Genomic DNA, 18148 nt, shown 5'->3' with positions numbered 1-18148 from the left:
ATGCTACCACGGTACTACAGAATACAGTGGACAAGTAAATCTCACAAGGGCCTGCATGACCTCCACCCTGAAGATATTTCCAGCCCCTTTAATTCCACCAGATTGATCTTCTGGTTCCCATAGTAGGTATTTGTTCTTTCTTGTCTTCTGTTGCACATGCTGTTCCTTCTGCTTGTAACACCCCCACTGCTTTCCCTGCTAAGCGAAGAACTCTTGCCAGCTGCTTCTAGCTTTTTCCTCATAAAACATTTACTATTATGTTTGACGATTCTATTTCCCCAGCAGTCTGTAGCTTCCTAAAGGAAGGGTCTGTCTTGGCCACCGCTGTAACCTCCACATCTACTATTGTGTCCGCCTCTTAGTAGGTTATTAAATGATTTCATTTCCCTGTACAGTTTAGTTCTGTAATCGACCATGGGCCGGGTCGCTAGGCATAAGATTGTTAACATCATCGATCTTGGGAGTAAAAATGAATCTTAGGCCAAACCTTCGGGATTACCAGGGCATCAAAGGAGAGGAAACTCCTGTTGCCACAGTAAGGTGTAGTTATAGCGAAGTTCTTGGTGGTGAGGTGGGGGTGGGGGAGGTGTTTGTTGCTGCGTTGCTACAGCGGACTTTACGGTGAAGAGAAGTAGGGTGGGTCCTACAGGCAGCAGCCGGGACAGCCCAGGAGCTATAGCTAGAGACTTATCATGTGACTTTCAACATGGCTACAGCCTTGGTTTCTTCCCGGAAGGGGTGGAGCCTGATCTTAGAGCAGGCTCCAATTCAGGTTGAAGTGCGGACTGTGCTCACTGTTGCTGACAGCTTATCATGGAGGCAAACGGGTTGGGGTGAGTTCTCTGCACCACGAGGTGTGGCCAGTGTGGCATCTGACCTGAGCCTTCCAACTCAGAATCCGCCGCTATATCCCTCTTTCCTCACCCTGGAGAGCTCCCAGAGCGAACTCCAGTCGCTAGAATCTCGAATCCTCCACCCATGGATTCCCGAGACTTTCATTTAGGGGATGCCCCCAGGACTTTCTAATCCTCAATTAGGAGACGTACTTCAGCACTGTCTACTCTTTATTTCTCCTTGACTGTCCCTCAGCCTGGGGATCTACAAGCTCCGGAACCAGCACATAGGTACCCCGTTTCCTGAAAATTTTCTAGTCTGAAGACCCGTCAATCCATACTGGGCTTTCATTCCCTCTTCCCCCAGTTTTTCTAGTGGCTTTGGCTTTGAACTTGGGGAAGTTGGGATTGTGTGTAAGATAGAGGCCCCAGCGCGGCCCGTTCTAGTCTTGTGCGCCATCTGATAGGCAAAGAAGAGGCGAAATGGGCGGGGAGCCTCTGCTTAGGAGCTGGCCTGGAGAAGACAGATAGTGGTGTTGGAATGAATATGCCTTAGAACCCAGGCCTTCCCCAACCCCTTCCTAGTGTACTGACACCTACTCCCATCCCCTCCTGATCTCCAGATCCCAGGATTTTCCAGAGCTGAAGAATGACACGTTCCTGCGAGCAGCCTGGGGGGAAGACACAGATTACACTCCCGTTTGGTGCATGCGGCAAGCAGGCCGCTACTTACCAGGTCAGGGTCAGAGCTTGGGAGTCTAGGTGACACTCTGGAGGGTGAAGTTTTTTGAGGGGTAGGGGAGGGGTTCAGAGGTTCCTCAAAGTCGAGCCCTGCCTTCCTTCTTCTGTCTGCAGAGTTTAGGGAAACTCGGGCTGCCCAGGACTTTTTCAGCACCTGTCGCTCCCCAGAGGCTTGCTGTGAACTGACTTTGCAGGTGAGGCCTCCACAAAAAAGGGAGGAATTTGTGCCCCCCATTTGCCTCCTAGTAACCTGTCTTCTGTTTCCTACAGCCTCTACGTCGCTTCCCTTTGGATGCTGCTATCATCTTCTCCGACATCCTTGTTGTACCCCAGGTACCTGCTCAAACCTGATGGGTAAGAAAGGGTAAAGATTGTCAAGGCTCAAGATAAGCACTTATCTTCACTGAAGAGAGGGAAAAAGTTGGGCCGAAAGAGATGGAGTTTGGCTGAGTTTCATTCTCCTTTTCCTTCTTGGTATGGGCTAAACAGAGCCTTTCCTCCTAGAGTTACAGGTTGGGAATCCAGATATTTTCTCCCCGTCTAGGCACTGGGCATGGAGGTGACTATGGTGCCTGGCAAAGGGCCTAGCTTCCCAGAGCCATTAAGAGAAGAGCGAGACTTAGAACGCCTCCGGGATCCAGTAACAGTGGCCTCTGAGCTGGGCTATGTGTTCCAGGCGATCACTCTCACCCGACGACGGCTGGCTGGGCGTGTGCCACTGATTGGCTTTGCTGGTGCCCCGGTAATGTGGAACCTGGCAGGGACTTGGGCATGGGAAAATCACTCTGGTGGGTCTGATGTACACAAGGAAAGAAAGTATCCGTCTGGCTTTTACCCCAGTGACATTCTCTGTATCCTTTTGCAGTGGACTCTGATGACATACATGGTTGAGGGAGGCAGCTCAAGCACCATGGCTCAGGCCAAGCGCTGGCTTTACCAGAGACCGCAGGCTAGTCACCAGCTGCTTCGCATTCTCACTGATGCTCTGGTCCCCTATCTGGTGGGACAAGTGGCTGCTGGTGCCCAGGTAGGTCCTAACGGAGAGAAATAGGCTGGGGTCTAGCAGGACAAGAAGCAGCAGAGTTCCCTAGATCTGAAAGGATAAGTGTCTTAATGACAGGCATGAAAGAAACTTGGCCTGCAGTAATGTGGCTGGAGCAGCTTAGGCCCACCTTGATGTTGAGATTGGCAATCCTGTATGTGTTCAAAGACCAAAGCTAGGGCCGAGATCTGAAGAAGGCAGAACTTTTTGACTTGGAACTGGGTTTATAGGCTTAGGGAGTATGAGGCTCTGAAGTCTGAAGTCACTAGGGAAAAACTGGGACACTCTGTGTATGAGGCCTGAGATACTTCCTGTTTGTGTGTTACGTATTTCTCTCTACCATCCCCAACTGTAGGCATTGCAGCTCTTTGAGTCCCATGCAGGTCATCTTGGCCCACAACTCTTCAGTAAGTTTGCACTGCCCTATATCCGTGATGTGGCCAAGCGGGTGAAGGCCAGGCTGCAGGAGGCGGGCCTAGCACCAGTGCCCTTGGTAAGGATGGGGAAAGAGTAAATGAATGAAGGTGGGCCTGTGGAACTTTCAGGGTATTTCCTGCATGGACTGAAGTGACCACTAGAGGGCAGAAGAGGTGCAGCCAAGATAGGTTAGTGGGCATAGCAATGCCCTTTGTAGCCTCAGAGATCTGCTCTTTTCCTTAGATCATCTTTGCTAAAGATGGACATTTTGCCCTGGAAGAGCTGGCCCAAGCTGGCTACGAAGTGGTCGGGCTTGACTGGACAGTGGCCCCAGAGAAAGCCCGGTGAGTGATGGTGGGTGAGGTAGAGAGGATGCAGCTGCCATGTGTGCAATCACCAGAATGTGCACTAACTCTGCTTTCAGGGAACGTGTGGGGAAGACGGTGACCTTGCAGGGCAACCTGGACCCTTGTGCCCTGTATGCATCTGAGGTATCAATCAGGGCCCCTATGTATGTCTGTGGGTTTGTGTACTCTCATGGTTGTGGATATGGTTGTGTGTATTACTGTGTGTGTGTGTCTATATTGTATCTGTTTGTCCCTCTACGTGAGCAGGAATTTCTTTTTATAGTTGTTGATTTGTGTTTTCTTAGGACCTGGCTCATACTAAGCATCCAGTAAGCTTTTTTGAGTGAATGAACGAATAACACTTAGTAGAAGAATGTCTACATGTGTATGTGTAACTAGTATGTGTAGTGAGTATAGGGGCTTGCTGGCCCCGCTGTAGCCAGTGCCCTGTTGGTCCCCCAGGAGGAGATTGGACGGCTGGTGCAACAAATGCTGAATGACTTTGGGCCACAGCGCTACATTGCCAACCTGGGCCATGGACTGTACCCTGACATGGACCCAGAACATGTGGGGGCCTTTGTGGATGCCGTGCACAGATATTCACGTCTCCTTCGACAGAACTGAGCATACACATTTTCCCTCAACGGCCACTAATAAAGATGATTGATTGTTTCCAAGAGAATAAAAGTTCCAGAGTTGGAGTCTAGCATATGCTTTCGGTTGTGAAAGGTCTTTGCCCTTATCCTCAGTTCCTTCTTAGCTTCTGCTCCTTTCCTGGAGGCCCCTTTTTGCATCTTCTCCACAAGTCATAGGAGCTCAGATATCAGTGAATACGTATTGTAGGACTTAATGGCAGGGCTCTCACCACCATCATGCTCTCAGCTCTCCAAGCATGAGGGCTAAATGGGGCTTGGGTAAAATTCCTGGCAGCGGAAACTGACATTTGCAGAGAAATGGGGTCCCCACAGCATACAAGGCCAAATTGACAGGGATTTGTGTCTGAGGAGGGAGGGGAGTACATATCAGAGACGGGCACAGTATTGGTTAGATTCTATTTCAGAGAGGCCTGTTGAGGAAGATGGAATTTAGGTGAGCAGGGAGAAACTGAGAGGCCTTCAGCTTTGACACCAAAATGTGGGGGAGGACATAAAGACTCAAAACTAGGATGGTTAGGATTAGAGATTTAGACCTATATCTTTGAGGTGAGGTCTCTGAAGCCAAAGACCCTCTGGTGCTCAGGGTTGCTCTATATTCTTTTCTGAGCATACACTCTAATTTTCTCAGGACCTTGGTGTTTCTACCCATCATGGTGGTACCTACTTCATGGGACACAGTCTGAGGTCCCTTTGGGCTCTGGAGAGGGGTGTGGTATGGCAGGAAATTCTTCGTTCGTCATTCTCTATCACCTTGGACTACTAGGAACTCACTGCACTACAGACCCAACCAATTATTTGTTCCAGCTTGGGGCAATGCAGAAGAGAGAAAAGGGCCCATATTTATTGAGAAAACGCAATTTCTGATTTTAGAAAAATGATATTTTCTGTGATCCATGATTTATTCATAGAAAAGCACTGTGAGTTCACACACTTGCTAAAAAACGGCAATTGTGATACGTGATACAGGAATGGGAGTGGCTTTTTTTTAAACCAACCTCCTGGGCTGAGAGGTTGTAGAGGCCCATGGCTGGACAATAAGACTTAAGTAGCCACAAACAGTGAAAACAACTTACTGGTTAGTGGAGGAATAAAAAGTGACACAGTTTGTTAAAGAAGAACATAAAGCAGACAGAGGTCCTTAGTTCACACTCTACCTATACCACCCCTTCCCTATCACCTCCCACCCCCACTCAGGAACTAACACATGAAACAGTAAACACCAAGACACTGGCATCCAAATGACTCTTCTGAAAGTCCTTGCTACCTCCTATAACAATTCCAGGCTGAACACAGGGGTCAGGAAGGTAGCAGGAACATGGTACACCGTGGATGCCAGCTAGGGCTAAGACAGGCATTGCCCACTAGGGGTAGAAACTACTCAGAAAGGGAAAGGCCAAATGCATTCCAGCCCCAGCCTCCAAAACAGTGACCAATGGGCAGGCAGAGGAAGCTTGAGGTAGAAAGGCAAGGGAAGAAAGCAAGTTTAGGGCAAGAAGAGAACTGGAGCTAAAGGAGCCATTCTTAGTGTAGAGGGAGACTAGTGCTTAGAAGCTTGTTTGGTGAGAGAATGGTGAGTAAGGGAGGCAAAGAGATGAGGAATGTGTTTAGCGGGTGGGAGAGATGAAGAGGAATGGGGAAAAGAGATCTGGTAAAAAGAAAAGACACATTCATGCAGATCCTCAAACAAATTCACAGACATACTGCCATATCAAAATATACATAGTTACACATATACAGACAGACCAATGGAGAACAAGCATACAAACATGTTTTTACACGTGTCAGTGTATGCAACCCCCATTAAATGTGCATTGACAAACAGGAACACACAGGTATGTATTCTTACGTGTTGACAAATGTGCATACCCTCACAGAGAAACCCACAGTCTAGCATACAGACACAAACTCACATGTACACACGCAACTGACAGACACACATAAATATATATGCACAGACAGGTATGCACAGATCTATCCATGCACTCAGACACATGTACTTAGCCATACAGATACATACATACACACAGCTAGAGATAAACCAGATGCTCTCTAACACAAAGGTGACCAGAGTAGATAAATATGAGTATGAGCTCAGTGGCCTCCGAGACCTTCACCCTCACGCTGCACTTGTTTCTCAGGAGCTCACCAGGCTCCTAGAGAGGCTGTGTGTAGCAGGAGCATGAGCTTCACTGTCTTCATGGCTTCATGAAGCAAGAGTCTAAGTCCAGTCCTGGCCCTGGCCCTCTCCCACCATTAGGCTATAGATGCCCCGAGTCTGCAGGCTGGGGTTTCTGCATAGGCTGGACCTGGGATTTATTATAACTGGCCATTGTTCTCCCTGCCATCCCTACTCTTCCACTGAAAACAGTATATACTCTGCAAGGGAAACCTGAGAAATGGTGTGAGTCTCCTCAGAAAACAAGCCTATCTTCCCACCCACAGCTACTTCAAGTACCCATCAAATTAGAACCAGAATTATAAATAGTTACAACTTTACAATGTAATTGGCAACACATATACTATAGTATTTACAGTACCATAAATGCTTCTGTTTCTCTGGTTAAGCAATCCCTGAGACGGAACAGTGTTCTGTGTTTGCCAAGGGAGAGTGGGCACCAATGCCCAGGACACGCAGGATATAGGGGCGTGAGGTGGCATGTTGTAGGGTTTCTGATCAATCTGCAGGGCCCAGTTCCTTCAGGAACAGTGGGCTGTGGTGAGAACTTTGCCAAGGAAGGCATATTGGCTAGACTTGGACTCTCCCATGCTTAGCCCTGTGGTCCTTTGGCTTCAGCCACAGGTGCTCAGAGTCCTCTCAGGGTGGACAAATGTTTCGGTGTCCTTGGCCTGACCTGTGGTACCTGGGAGCCCAGGCTGTCCTGGCAGTGAGCTGTCTGCTTTCTCAGCCAAAGCGCTCTCGTACCAGCAGCATCAGCTTCTTCTTGCCTTTGTAGATTTGTTTGAGGTTGTCGATGAATTGGGCAAATTGCAGGTGGCCATCCTGGGGCAGCAGGAAGGTCTCCCGAGCCTTGCTCAGAAACTCAATGAACTCTCCGTAGTGGCGAGGGCTGATGTGTGTCAGGCGTGAGTGTGTTGTGTTGATATAGGCATTGATGGTGGCGTCCAGCAGCTGTCGCAGTGGAGCTTTGTCAGTAGACATGAGCTTTCCAGAGCTGCGGCGGCCTGGGATACCAGCCAGGCCAGGTGCTGTCACTGTGCAGCGCCGCAATATGTCTGAAAGCACTGTCGCACAGTGCACACTCTTCACCACGAGGGGAATGAGGGCCGCCAGCTCATTCTTGCCCAGAGAGTGGCTGAGAGCACACGCCCAGAGCACATCGTTGATGGCTGGATGGGTATCCTGGTTGTAGGCCAGGTTGAGATGGCTCATGGCCAGCGAGGCCAACTTGAAGGCACGTAGCGGGTAGCCACGGAGCTCCATGTAGCGGGCAATGGTGAACAGTTGTGAATGTGTCATGCCACCAGTGGCAGCATCAATGGCAATCTGGTAGGCTGCCTCAAAGGCAATGTGGTCTTTTTCACAGAGTGTAAGGGCTGACAGGGCACAGCTCTGTGGATCCTTCATGGCACACTGTAGAGCCAGTGTGCGAGCACAGCTAGCTAGCTCCTCCCGCTGTGGATAGTCAAGACTGAGGCGCAGGATAGTGGTGTGGGATACAGCGGTGGCAGCCACAATGCTAGTAGCCTCGGTGGGAGTGAAGAGTGTGTACCAGCTCTGCAAAATGCTCACCAGGGCCCGCACACCTGTCAGGAAGAGCCTGAGCTCAGCCGTGGCCATCCGGGTCTCGATCCAGGTCTGCCCAGATTACCATTTGGGGTCAGAACTTGGCCTGCAGAGATGAGTTCTCCCTTTTCCTTGAGATGATCTGAGGCAAACTAGGGAGCATCCCGGATGGCCAGACCCTGTTTGGGGTCTCTTCCCATCCCTTCCTTCCCCAAGTCAGAGGGTTGATTTCTGCAGGTGCTCTTAGCCCCTCACAAGGATGAAGCAATAGAAACTGTCATCTACCTGCCCCAAGGAAAGGGGTGCAGATCTGCCTGGGGTTCTAGCTGAAGTGGGGCCTCTCAGAGTAGAGTCTTAAGCTGAGACATAGGGCTCTAAATGGGATCCTGAGCCTCCAAGTTATCTGGGGTTTTTCATAGGCATAGACAGGGACTGGGACCGAACCACTGGGCCAACTGCCACCCAAAGGTGCACTCGAATACTGGTGGCTGAAAATTCAATCTCTCATATGTGTCTTTGATCAGAAGGTCAAAGTGCTGCTAACATCAGGGTATGTCTAAGCAGTGAGGGCAGAGGTTAGGCTAGCTACCACCAGCCCCATCCTTTCCCAGGCCATCAGTAATAGGAATATGAGAACTCTAAGGATTTGCTCTCTTATCACAAGAGTAGGGCCTAGGAACTCCTTTCCCCTGGGGGTAGAGGGAGGAGGGAGACTCACCCACTTCGGTAGCACAGGTCACCAACCACCGCACCATCTCCCGGCGCCTCCAGTTAAGAGTTGATAAGGTCATCCTCATCACCTGTGCAAAAAAGAGGCATTTCCAGTGGGATAAGCTTAACTGTTAGGCCCTCTACATCCCCACATCTCCTTGTCATTCATTTATGCGACAAGTATTTATCAGTGCTTTAAACAGCTATATCCCTCCTGATAAGTAGACAGGTTTAAGTTCTGCCTCACCCCTCCCACCAATCAGATAGAAGGCTTCTCTGATGACCTACAACAAATAAAGTCCTTATTATCACACCTTGCTTGATTTGACTTGGAGGAATAAAGAGGGGGTGGGAGAAGGTGGGGACCCTATGAAGCCTAATGTTACATTGCTTCTGGCCTCAACTTCAAACTGAAGCCCAATTTAGAGAGTCTTCACCTAGAGGCCTAGCTTAGAAGTTGTGCTCTGGGAACGCAGAAAGAACCAGACTTGGCCCATGCCCATTGCCTCTGGGATCTTATCTTTACCAATTATCACTAGGCCAGAAGCCTAAAGTGAAGATGACCCACTCCTCCTCCATACCTGTAACCCCAGCTCCAAAGCCACGTTGAGCAGGGTGCTGTCAGTACTACTGTCTGTGGGAGTAGCAATCTTGAATGCATCTTGGGCCAGTTTGAAGATGAGGGAGGAAGAATGGATGTGCTTCTGTATTGCTTCCAGAATTGTTCGGAGCCTCAGAGTGTCCCCTATAGGTGCCGAGAAATGGGACAGTGACAGGTCTTCTTTAAAGCCTCCCTGAACAGTCCACTGATCACATAGGACTGGCTGAATTGGCTGCTATCAATTCACTAGATGCTTCTGAATACTACCATCTTTTTTTGGGTAGACATGCTATGTCTCCACTAAACCTATTGAAGACTGCTTCCTTCACCAGGCTCCCACATGAATTCACTTCTCTACCTTTTCATCTGCCTCTACTCCTCACCTTTTCCCCTCAGTCTCCTTAGGTCCCAGAAATAATTTTTATGAACACCTGACTTTTGAGAGCTGCTTATATAGGAAATAGGAAGCCACATTATTGTCAAAAAAAGTATGCTAATCCCATTGTTTGCTTCCCACTGCAGCTTTCTGGAGCAAAAAGGAGCTGGGCCACCACTTTCTATTCAGCAGGCAAGTACTAGTGCACAGACTTAAGAAATATACCACAGGATGGGGCGCCTGGGTGGCTCAGTCAGTTGAGCATCCGACTTGGGCTCAGGTCATGATCTCACAGTTCATGGGTTCAAGCCCCGCATCAAGCTCTGGGATGTCCACTAGCTCGGAGCCTGGAGCCTGCTTCAGATTCTGTGTCTCTTTCTCTCTCTGCCCCTCCTCTGTTCATGCTGTGTCTCTCAAAAACAAATAAATGTAAAAAAAAAAGATATATGCCACAGGAAGGACATGTATTCCATATGAAGTGAAAGTCACTGTATAAGGGTAGTATAGTATATGAAAGATTGCTGTATCTTATGAAGGAGCAAAATGTGAAGTAAAGAGAGAACAAAAAGTAGGTCTTATTTTTGACAAAGATGTGTAGTGGTAAGAGCGTTTAGGCTTTAGAATGAAATACACTAGGAATTGAACCTACTTTAGCTATTTACTAGCTCAGTTTTTTTATCCATAAAACAGAAACAATAACATGTAGGGTTGTTGTAAGAATTATGAGCAACTTGCATATAGTTAATATTCTATGATCGTACTTTTGTAAAAAAAAAAAAAGTAGCAGTGTGTGTGTAGTGTATGTGTGTGCATATACATGATTAGAAAATCTCCAGGAATATTTATACCAATGTCTTAGTAGTAGTTATCTTTTGATGTCAGAATTATGGGAGAGAGTACCTTTTTCCTTCTGTCATCTTTAAAAGCAATTTTTAAAATTAATAGACATCATGTTTAGGCAGTTTTAGGTTTACAGAAAATTGAGCAGATAGTACAGTACAGTTCTTATATACTCTGTCCTCACGTCCCCTGTTATTAATATCTTACATTAGTGTGGTGCATTTGATGAACCAACATTGACATATTATTATTATTTGAAGACCACAATTTATATTAAGCTCCACTGTGTTATACAGGTCTCTGGGTTTTAACAAAGGCATGGTATCATGGGCCTATCATTACTATACAGAACAGATTCATTGCTCCAAAAATCTCCTGTGCTCCACTTTTTCATCCCTCTCCTCATTTCCCCTGAGAATACTGATTTTTTTTTATTGTCTCTATAAATTTTACCTTTCCCACAATGTCATATGCTTAGAATCACAGTATGTAAACTTCTAGACTGGCTTCCACCAACCAATATACACTTAAGTTTCCTCCATGTCTTTTTGTGTCTTGAAAGCTCATTTCTTTTTGTTGGTAAATAATACTGCATTGTATGAGATGTCCTTTTGAAGGACATCTTGTTTGCCTCCAGTTTTTGGCAATTACAAATAAAGGTGTTATAACATTTGTATGCAAGTTTTTGTGTAGACCTAAGTTTTGGTAAAATACCTACGAGCATGATGCTGGATCAGATGGTAAGGCTATGTTTAGCTTTGTAAAAAACTGTCAAACTGTCTTCCAAAATGGCTGCACCTTTTGGATTCCCACAAGCAATGAGAATTCCTATTGCTCCACATCCTTAACAGTATTTGGTATTGTCAATGTTTTGGATTTTAGCCATTCTAATAGGTATGTACTGGTTATCTCCTTTTTAATTTTAATTTTCCTAATGACATAGGATACTGAGCATCTTTACATATGCTGTTTGTCATCTCTATATCTTCTTTCATGAGGCATCTGTTCAGGTTTTTGCCCATTAAAAAAAAAGTGTTTTTATTTTTTAATGCTTATTTTTGAGAGACAGAGAGACAGAGGCAAGCTGGGGAAGGGCAGAGAGAAATGGAGATGCAGAATCTGTGTCTCTTTCCTAATGACAGGCTCCAGGCTCCAAGCTGTTAGCACAGAGCTTGATGCAGGGCTCCAATTCATGAGCCATGAGAGCATGACCTGAGCTGAAGTCAGACACAACTGACTGATCCACCCAGGTGACCCCGTCTTTTGCCCATTTTAAAATTCAGTTGTTTGTCTTATTATTGAGTTTTAAGAGTTATGTGTGTATTTCGGATACAAGTTCCTTTTCTAAATGTTTATTTATTTATTTTGAGAGAGAGAGAGCAAGTGAGGGAGTGCATGCGACTGGAGAGGCAGAGAGAAAGGGAGAAAGATTCCCAAGCAGGCTCCATGCTCAGGGCTGCGCTCGACATGGGGCTTGATCTCACGATCATGAGATCATATTCTGAGCTGAAATCAAGAGTTGGACACTCAACTGACTGAGCCATCCAGGTGCCCCTGGGATACAAGTTCCTTATCAGATAAATGTTTTACAAATATTGTCTCCCAGTCTGTGACTTGTCTTTTCAGTTTTGTAAAAATGTTATTCACTGAGCAAAAGTTCTTTTTTATTACATTTTTTAATGGTTACTTACTTTTGAGAGAGAGAGAAAGAGAGAGAGAGAGGCAGGCAGGCAGAGAGAGGGAGATACAGAATCTGTCTGAATCATGCTCCAAGCTCTGAGCTGTCAGAACAGAACCTGACACGGGGCTTGAACTCATGAACCTTGAGATCATGACCTCAGGCAAAGTCACATGCTTAACTGACTGAGCCACCCAGGTGCCCCAGATGTTCTTCTTTTTAATGAAGTCCTACTTACCGGTTTTTTCTTTCATGCATTATATTTTTGGAATTGTATCTAAAAAGTCATTGCCAAACCCAAGGTCCCTAGACTTTCTCCTATATTATCTTCTAGAAGGTTTATAGTTTTATGTATTACATTTTTTATGCCTTTGATCTATTTTAATTTTTATGAAAGGTGTAAGGTAAGGTCAGTGTCTATATATCTTTTTCTGCAGGTGGAGGCACAGTTTTTCCAGTACCATATGTTGAAAGGACTATCTTTTGCTCCTTTGTCAAAGATCAGTTCACTATATTTGTGTGAGTTTATTTTTGAGCTCTGTATTCTGTTCCATTCATCTAGTTGTCTACTCTTTAGCCAATTCCATACTGTCTTGATTACTATAGCTTTATAATAAGTCTTGAGGTTGGGTAGTGTTAGTTCTCCAGCTTTGTTCTTCAATACTGCATTGGCTATAATAGGTCTTTGCTTTCCATATAAACTTTAGAAAGAGTTTTTCAATACCACAAAATAACTTGCTGGGAATTTGGTTGAGATTGTACTGAATCTATAGATCAACCTAGGAAGAACTAACATAATAATAATACTGAATCTTCCTATCTATGGATGTGGAATATCTATTTATTTAGATCTTTCATTTCTTTGATCCAAGTTTTATAGTTTTCCTCATATAGATCTTATACATATTTTGTTAGATTTACTAAGTACTTTTTTGGGGGGTGCTAATGTAAAAATATATTGTATTTATTTATTTATTTATTTACTTATTTATTTATTTATAGAGAGAAAGTGAGCAGGTGAAGGGCAGAGAGAAGGAAAGAGAGAATCCCAAGCAGGGTCTGCACTGTCAGCGAGGAGCCCAATGCAAAGCTCAAATACACAAACTGTGAGATCATGACCTGAGCCAAAATCAAGAGTCAGACACTTTACCGACTGAGCCACGCAGGTGCCCCTTTAGGTATTCTTTATAAAATTAAGTTGGTTTTCTGTCCTTTTTAATTTTAAATAATTTTTTATTTTTTAATTAAAAAATTTTAAATATTTATTTTTGAGAGAGACAGAGCGGGGGAGGGGCAGGGAGAGAAAGGGAGACACAGAATCTGAAGCAGGCTCCAAGCTGTGAGCTGTCAGCACAGAGCCAGTTGTGGGGCTTGAACTTGTGAACTGAGAGATCATGACCTGAGCCAAAGTTGGACGCTCAACCAACTGAGCCACCCAGGTGCTCCAATTTTTAAAAATTTTTATTTTAAGTAGGTTCCATGCCCAACATGGGGCTTGAACTCACAACCCTGAGATCATGAGTTGCATGCTCTACCGACTGAGCCAGTAAGGCACCCCGAGTTGGTCCTCTACTATTCCTGTTGAATTGTTGTTGTTGTTTTATCATGAATAGCTGTTGGATTTTGTCAAATATTTTTCTTGGATCTATTGATATAATTCTATAATCTTTTTTCTTTAGTCTGTGGATGTGATGGGTTACATTAATTGACTTTAAAGTGCTGAACCAGCCTTGCATTTCTGGAATAAATCCCACTTTGTAATGGTAAATAACTCTTTTTACACTTCATTGGATTCAATTTGCTAATACTTTGTTGAGGATTTTGGTACTTATATTCATGAGTGATATTGATCTGTGGTTTTCTTTTCTTGTATTGTCTTTATCTGCTTTTGGTATTAGAGTGGTGCTGGCCTCATAAGATGAGTTAGGAGGTTTCTCTCTGCTTCTATTTTCTAGAACAGATTTTAGAGAGTTTGTATCATTTATTCCTTAAATATTTGACATAACTCACAAGTGAAATCATCTAGGCCAAGTGCTTTCTGTCTGAAAGATTACTGATGCAATTTTTTTTTAACAGATACATGCCTATTGATATCATTTATTTCTCCATATGTGAGTTTTGGTAGATTGTGTTTTTCAAGGAATTGGTCTATTTCATCATTGAAGAGAACAAATTTGCAGAAATCCAGTTTCATAATTTTCCTTTATCATCTTTTTAAGGTCCAGGGGATTCCTGTTTCATTTATGATATTAGTAATTTATATTTTCTCTATTTTTTCTTGGTTAGAATGGCTTAGAAGTTGGATCAATTTATTGATCTTTTTATTTTATTAAAAATTAAAAAGGGGCACCTGTGTGACTCAGTCAGTTAAGCATCGAACTTACGCTTGGGTCATGATCTCACAGTTCACGAGTTTGAGCCCCACATTGGGCTCTGTGCTGACAGTTCAGAGCCTGGAGCCTGTTTCAGATTCTGTGTCTCCCTCTCTTTTTTCCCCTCTCTTGCTCATACTGTCTCTCACTCTCTCAAAAATAAAATAAAACATTAAAAAATTAAAAAAATTTAAATGTTTATTTTTAAGAGACACAGAGAGAGAAAGAGTGTGAGCAGGAAAGGGGTGAGAGAGGAGACAGAATCCAAAGCAGGCTCCAGGCTCTGAGCTGTCAGCACAGACGCGGAGGTTGAATCCACGAATGGTAAAATCAGGACCTGAGCTGAATTTGGATGCTCAAGCAATTGAGACACCCAGGTGCCCCTTTTCATTTTCTTTGAAAAAATTTTAAGTTTATTTATTTTGAGAGATAGAGAGAGGGAGTGAAAGAGAGAGAGACAGAGAGAGAGAATGAGAAAATTCCAAGCAGGCTCTGCACTGTCAGCACAGAGCCTTATGCGGGGCTCAAACTCATGAAACGTGAGATCATGACATAAGCCAAAATCAAGAGTCAAACACTCAACTGACTGGGGCGCCTGGGTGGCTCAGTCGGTTAAGCCTCCGACTTCGGCTCAGGTCAGATCTTAGGGTTGTGAGTTCGAGCCCCGTGTCAGGCTCTGTGCTGACAGCTCAGAGCCTGGAGCCTGCTTCCGGTTCTGTGTCTCCCTCTCTCTCTGACCCTCCCCCTCTCATGCTCTGTCTCTCTCTGTATCAAAAATAAATTAAAATATTAAAAAATAAACATTGAAAACACTCAACTGACCAAGCCATTCTGGGGCCCCCCCCCTTTAAACAATTTTTTTAAAGTATTTATTTTGAGAGAGAGTGAGAAATTTTATGGATCTACTCAAAGAAGCACCTTTTGCTTTCATTGAGTTTTCTTATTTTTATTATTTTTAATTTCAATTATTTTTTCTGTAATTTTTATTTATTTTCTTCCACTACCTTTACGTTAATATTGCTCTTCTTTCTTTAGCTTGCTAAAGTATATTCTTAGATTACTGATTTTATTTCCCCTTCAGCTTGAGATATAATTGACATATAACATATATAAGTTTAAGGTATACAGTGTGATTTCATAAATGTATTGCAAATGATTACCACGATTAGGTTAATTAACACATTCATTACGTGTGTGTGTGTGTATGGGGAGAACATTTAAGATCTATTCTCTTAGCAGATTTCAAGTATAGAACACAGTATGGTTAGTTATGGTCACCATGCTGCATGTTAGATTCCAAGAACTTAATTATAACAGAAAATCTGTACCCTTTGACCACAATCTTCCAATTTCTCCTACCTCTCAGGCCCTGGCAACCACCACCTGGCAACCACCAATCTATTCTCTGTTTCTTTAAATTTGGCACTTTTAGACTCCACATGTAAGTGTGATCATACTGTATTTGTCTTTTTCTGACACAACATGGGTGAACCTTGAGGGCATCGTGTTTAGTTTTTATTACGTAGTTTTCATTACGATGCCCTCAAGGTTCATCCATGTTGCTATAAGTGACTGGATTTTCTACCTTTATTATGGCTGAATAATATTCTCTCTGTATACTATACATTATTTATCTATTGATGGACACTTAAATTATTTCCAAATCGTGGCTATTGTGAATAATGTTGCAATGCAGAAAATACAGGGGTGCAGATAACTCTTTGAGATAATGGTTACATTTCCATATGTGCTTAGAAGTGGGATTGTTGGACCACATATGGTAGTTCTATTTTAAAATTAAAAATAATTTTTTAAGTGTTTATTATTTATTTTTGGGAGGCAGGGTGCAAGTGGGGGAGGGGCAGAGAGCAAGGGAGAAAGAATCTGAAGCAGGCTCAAGAATCTGAACTGTCAGTACAGAGCCCGACTTGGGGCCCAAATCCCATAGACTATGAGGTCATGAGCTGAGCCGAAGGTGGATGCTTAACTAACTGAGCCACCCAGATGCCCTTCTATTTTAAAAATTTGAGAAAGCTCTATACTGCCTTCCAAAGTAGCAGTAACAATCTGCATTTCAAACCAATAATGCATGAGGGTACCTTTTTCTGCACATCCTTGCCAGCACTTGTTATCTCTTGTTTTCTGATAATAACCATTCTAAGAGGTGTGAGGTCATAGATTATTGACTTAAAATTTTTTTTTCTTTTCTGCAGTGCCCGGGTGGCTCAGTTGTTTAGGCCTCTGACTCTTGATTTTGACTCAGGTCATGATCTTACAGATCACGGGATCAAGCAGCACGAAGCCTGCTTGGGATTCTCTCTCTTCCCCTCTCTGCCTCTCCCCCATTTGTGCCCGCTCTCTCTCAAAGTAATAAACAAACAAAAAAAAATTGGGCAGAACCTTCAGTGGCTGTTGCCTTTAAAATTTTTTTCTTTCTTTTCTAACATATGCATTTAATGCTATAAATTTCCCTCCAAGCATTCCTTTTGCTGCATCTCACACATTTTGATCATTTTTATTTTAACTTTAATTTAGTTCAAAGTATTAAAAAATTTCTTGGGATTTCTTCGACTATGTGCAACTTAGAGGTGCGTTGTTTAATCTCTATGTATTTTGGGATTTTCCAGTTATCCTGTTTAATTCCACTGTGGTCTGAGAGTATACTTTGTATGATTTTTTTATTACTTAGTTGTGTTTTACAGCTCAGAATGTGGTCTATCTTGGTGAATATTCCATGTGAGTTTGAGAAGAACACACATTTTGCTGCTGTTGTTTGATGAAGTATTCTATAAATGTTAATTGGATCCAGTTCATTGATACTGCTATTCAGTTCAATTATATCCTTACTGATTTTCTGCTACTGGATTTGTCAATTACTGACAGAAGTTATGTTGAGTTCTCCAACTATAATAGTGGATTTGTCTATTTCTTCTTATAATATCAGTTTTTGCCCCACATATTTTGATGTTCTGTTGCTAAGTACATATATATTAAGGATTATTATGTCTTTTTGGTGAACTGACCCCTTTCATCACTGGGGAATGCCTCTCTTTATCCCTGTAATTTTCCATGTTTTGAAGCCTGTCTTGTCTAAAATTTATATAGGCACTCCAGCTTTCTTTTGTTTGTGTTAGTACGGTATACCTTTCTCCATATTTTGTTGTTGTTGAAGAAATCTGTTTTTAAGAAATATTTTTGGATACTAGTCCTTTATCTGATATGCCATTTGCCACTATCTCTTCCCATTCTGTTGGTTGCCTGTTAGTTTTTTTGATTGTTTCCTTTGCCTTGCAGAAGCTGTTTATCTTGATGAGGTCCCAGTAGTTCATTTTTGTTCTTGATTCCCTTGCCTCTGGGGATGTGTCGAGGAAGAAATTGCTGCAGTTGAGGTCAAGGAGGCTTTTTCCTGCTTTCTCCTCTAGGGTTTTGATGGGTTCCTGTCTCACATTCAGATCCTTTATCCATTTTGAGTTTATTTTTGTGAATGGTGTAAGAAAGTGGGTCTCATTTCATTTTTCTACATGTTGCTGTCCAGCTCTCCCAACACCACCTGTTGAAGAGGCTGTCTTTTCCATTGGATACTCTTTCCTGCTTTGTCAAAGATTAATTGGCCATATATTTGTGGGTCCAGTTCTGGGTTCTCTATTCTATTCCATTGGTCCATATACAAGGAGCTCACTAAACTCCATACACAAAAAATGAATAACCCAGTGAAGAAATGGGCAGAAGACCTGAATAGACACTTCTCCAAAGAGGACATCCAGATGGCCTACAGGCACATGAAACGAT

General features: G+C 43.7%; 2 protein-coding genes across 2 annotated transcripts in view; one reads left to right on the top strand and one right to left on the bottom strand.

The window, feature by feature from the left end:
- The first annotated feature begins 724 nt into the window (after positions 1-724).
- Positions 725-4091, top strand: UROD (uroporphyrinogen decarboxylase). The gene is made up of 10 exons (XM_029947853.1): positions 725-833; positions 1457-1569; positions 1689-1768; positions 1845-1907; positions 2119-2316; positions 2440-2601; positions 2972-3109; positions 3277-3377; positions 3458-3524; positions 3843-4091. Exons 1-10 carry the CDS (start codon positions 814-816, stop codon positions 4002-4004), a joined length of 1104 nt encoding a protein of 367 aa, XP_029803713.1. The 5' UTR covers positions 725-813; the 3' UTR covers positions 4005-4091.
- Positions 4092-4893: 802 nt separating this feature from the next.
- The window catches only part of ZSWIM5 (zinc finger SWIM-type containing 5), a 79857-nt gene continuing 66602 nt past the window's right edge, over positions 4894-18148 (bottom strand). The window contains exons 12-14 of the mRNA XM_029945832.1: positions 9074-9237; positions 8500-8581; positions 4894-7801 (exon numbers count right to left, since the gene is read on the bottom strand). Of these exons, the coding sequence (XP_029801692.1) occupies positions 6939-7801; positions 8500-8581; positions 9074-9237 (1109 nt within the window). The 3' untranslated portion in view covers positions 4894-6938. The remainder of the gene's footprint in view (positions 7802-8499; positions 8582-9073; positions 9238-18148) is intronic.

The sequence above is a fragment of the Suricata suricatta genome, chromosome 8 (genome assembly GCF_006229205.1).
Source record: "Suricata suricatta isolate VVHF042 chromosome 8, meerkat_22Aug2017_6uvM2_HiC, whole genome shotgun sequence".
NCBI classification, from domain to species: Eukaryota; Metazoa; Chordata; class Mammalia; order Carnivora; family Herpestidae; genus Suricata; species Suricata suricatta.
Note: the sequence above shows the minus strand (reverse complement) of the source record. Positions and strands in the feature narration are given on the sequence as shown.

Coding starts and splice junctions, on each gene's coding strand:
- UROD (XM_029947853.1), top strand. CDS start 814: ATGGAGGCAAACGGGTTGGG. Junction 1,570..1,688: donor AGCAGGCCGCTACTTACCAG/GTCAGGGTCAGA, acceptor TTCTGTCTGCAG/AGTTTAGGGAAACTCGGGCT. Junction 3,378..3,457: donor GTGGCCCCAGAGAAAGCCCG/GTGAGTGATGGT, acceptor CTCTGCTTTCAG/GGAACGTGTGGGGAAGACGG.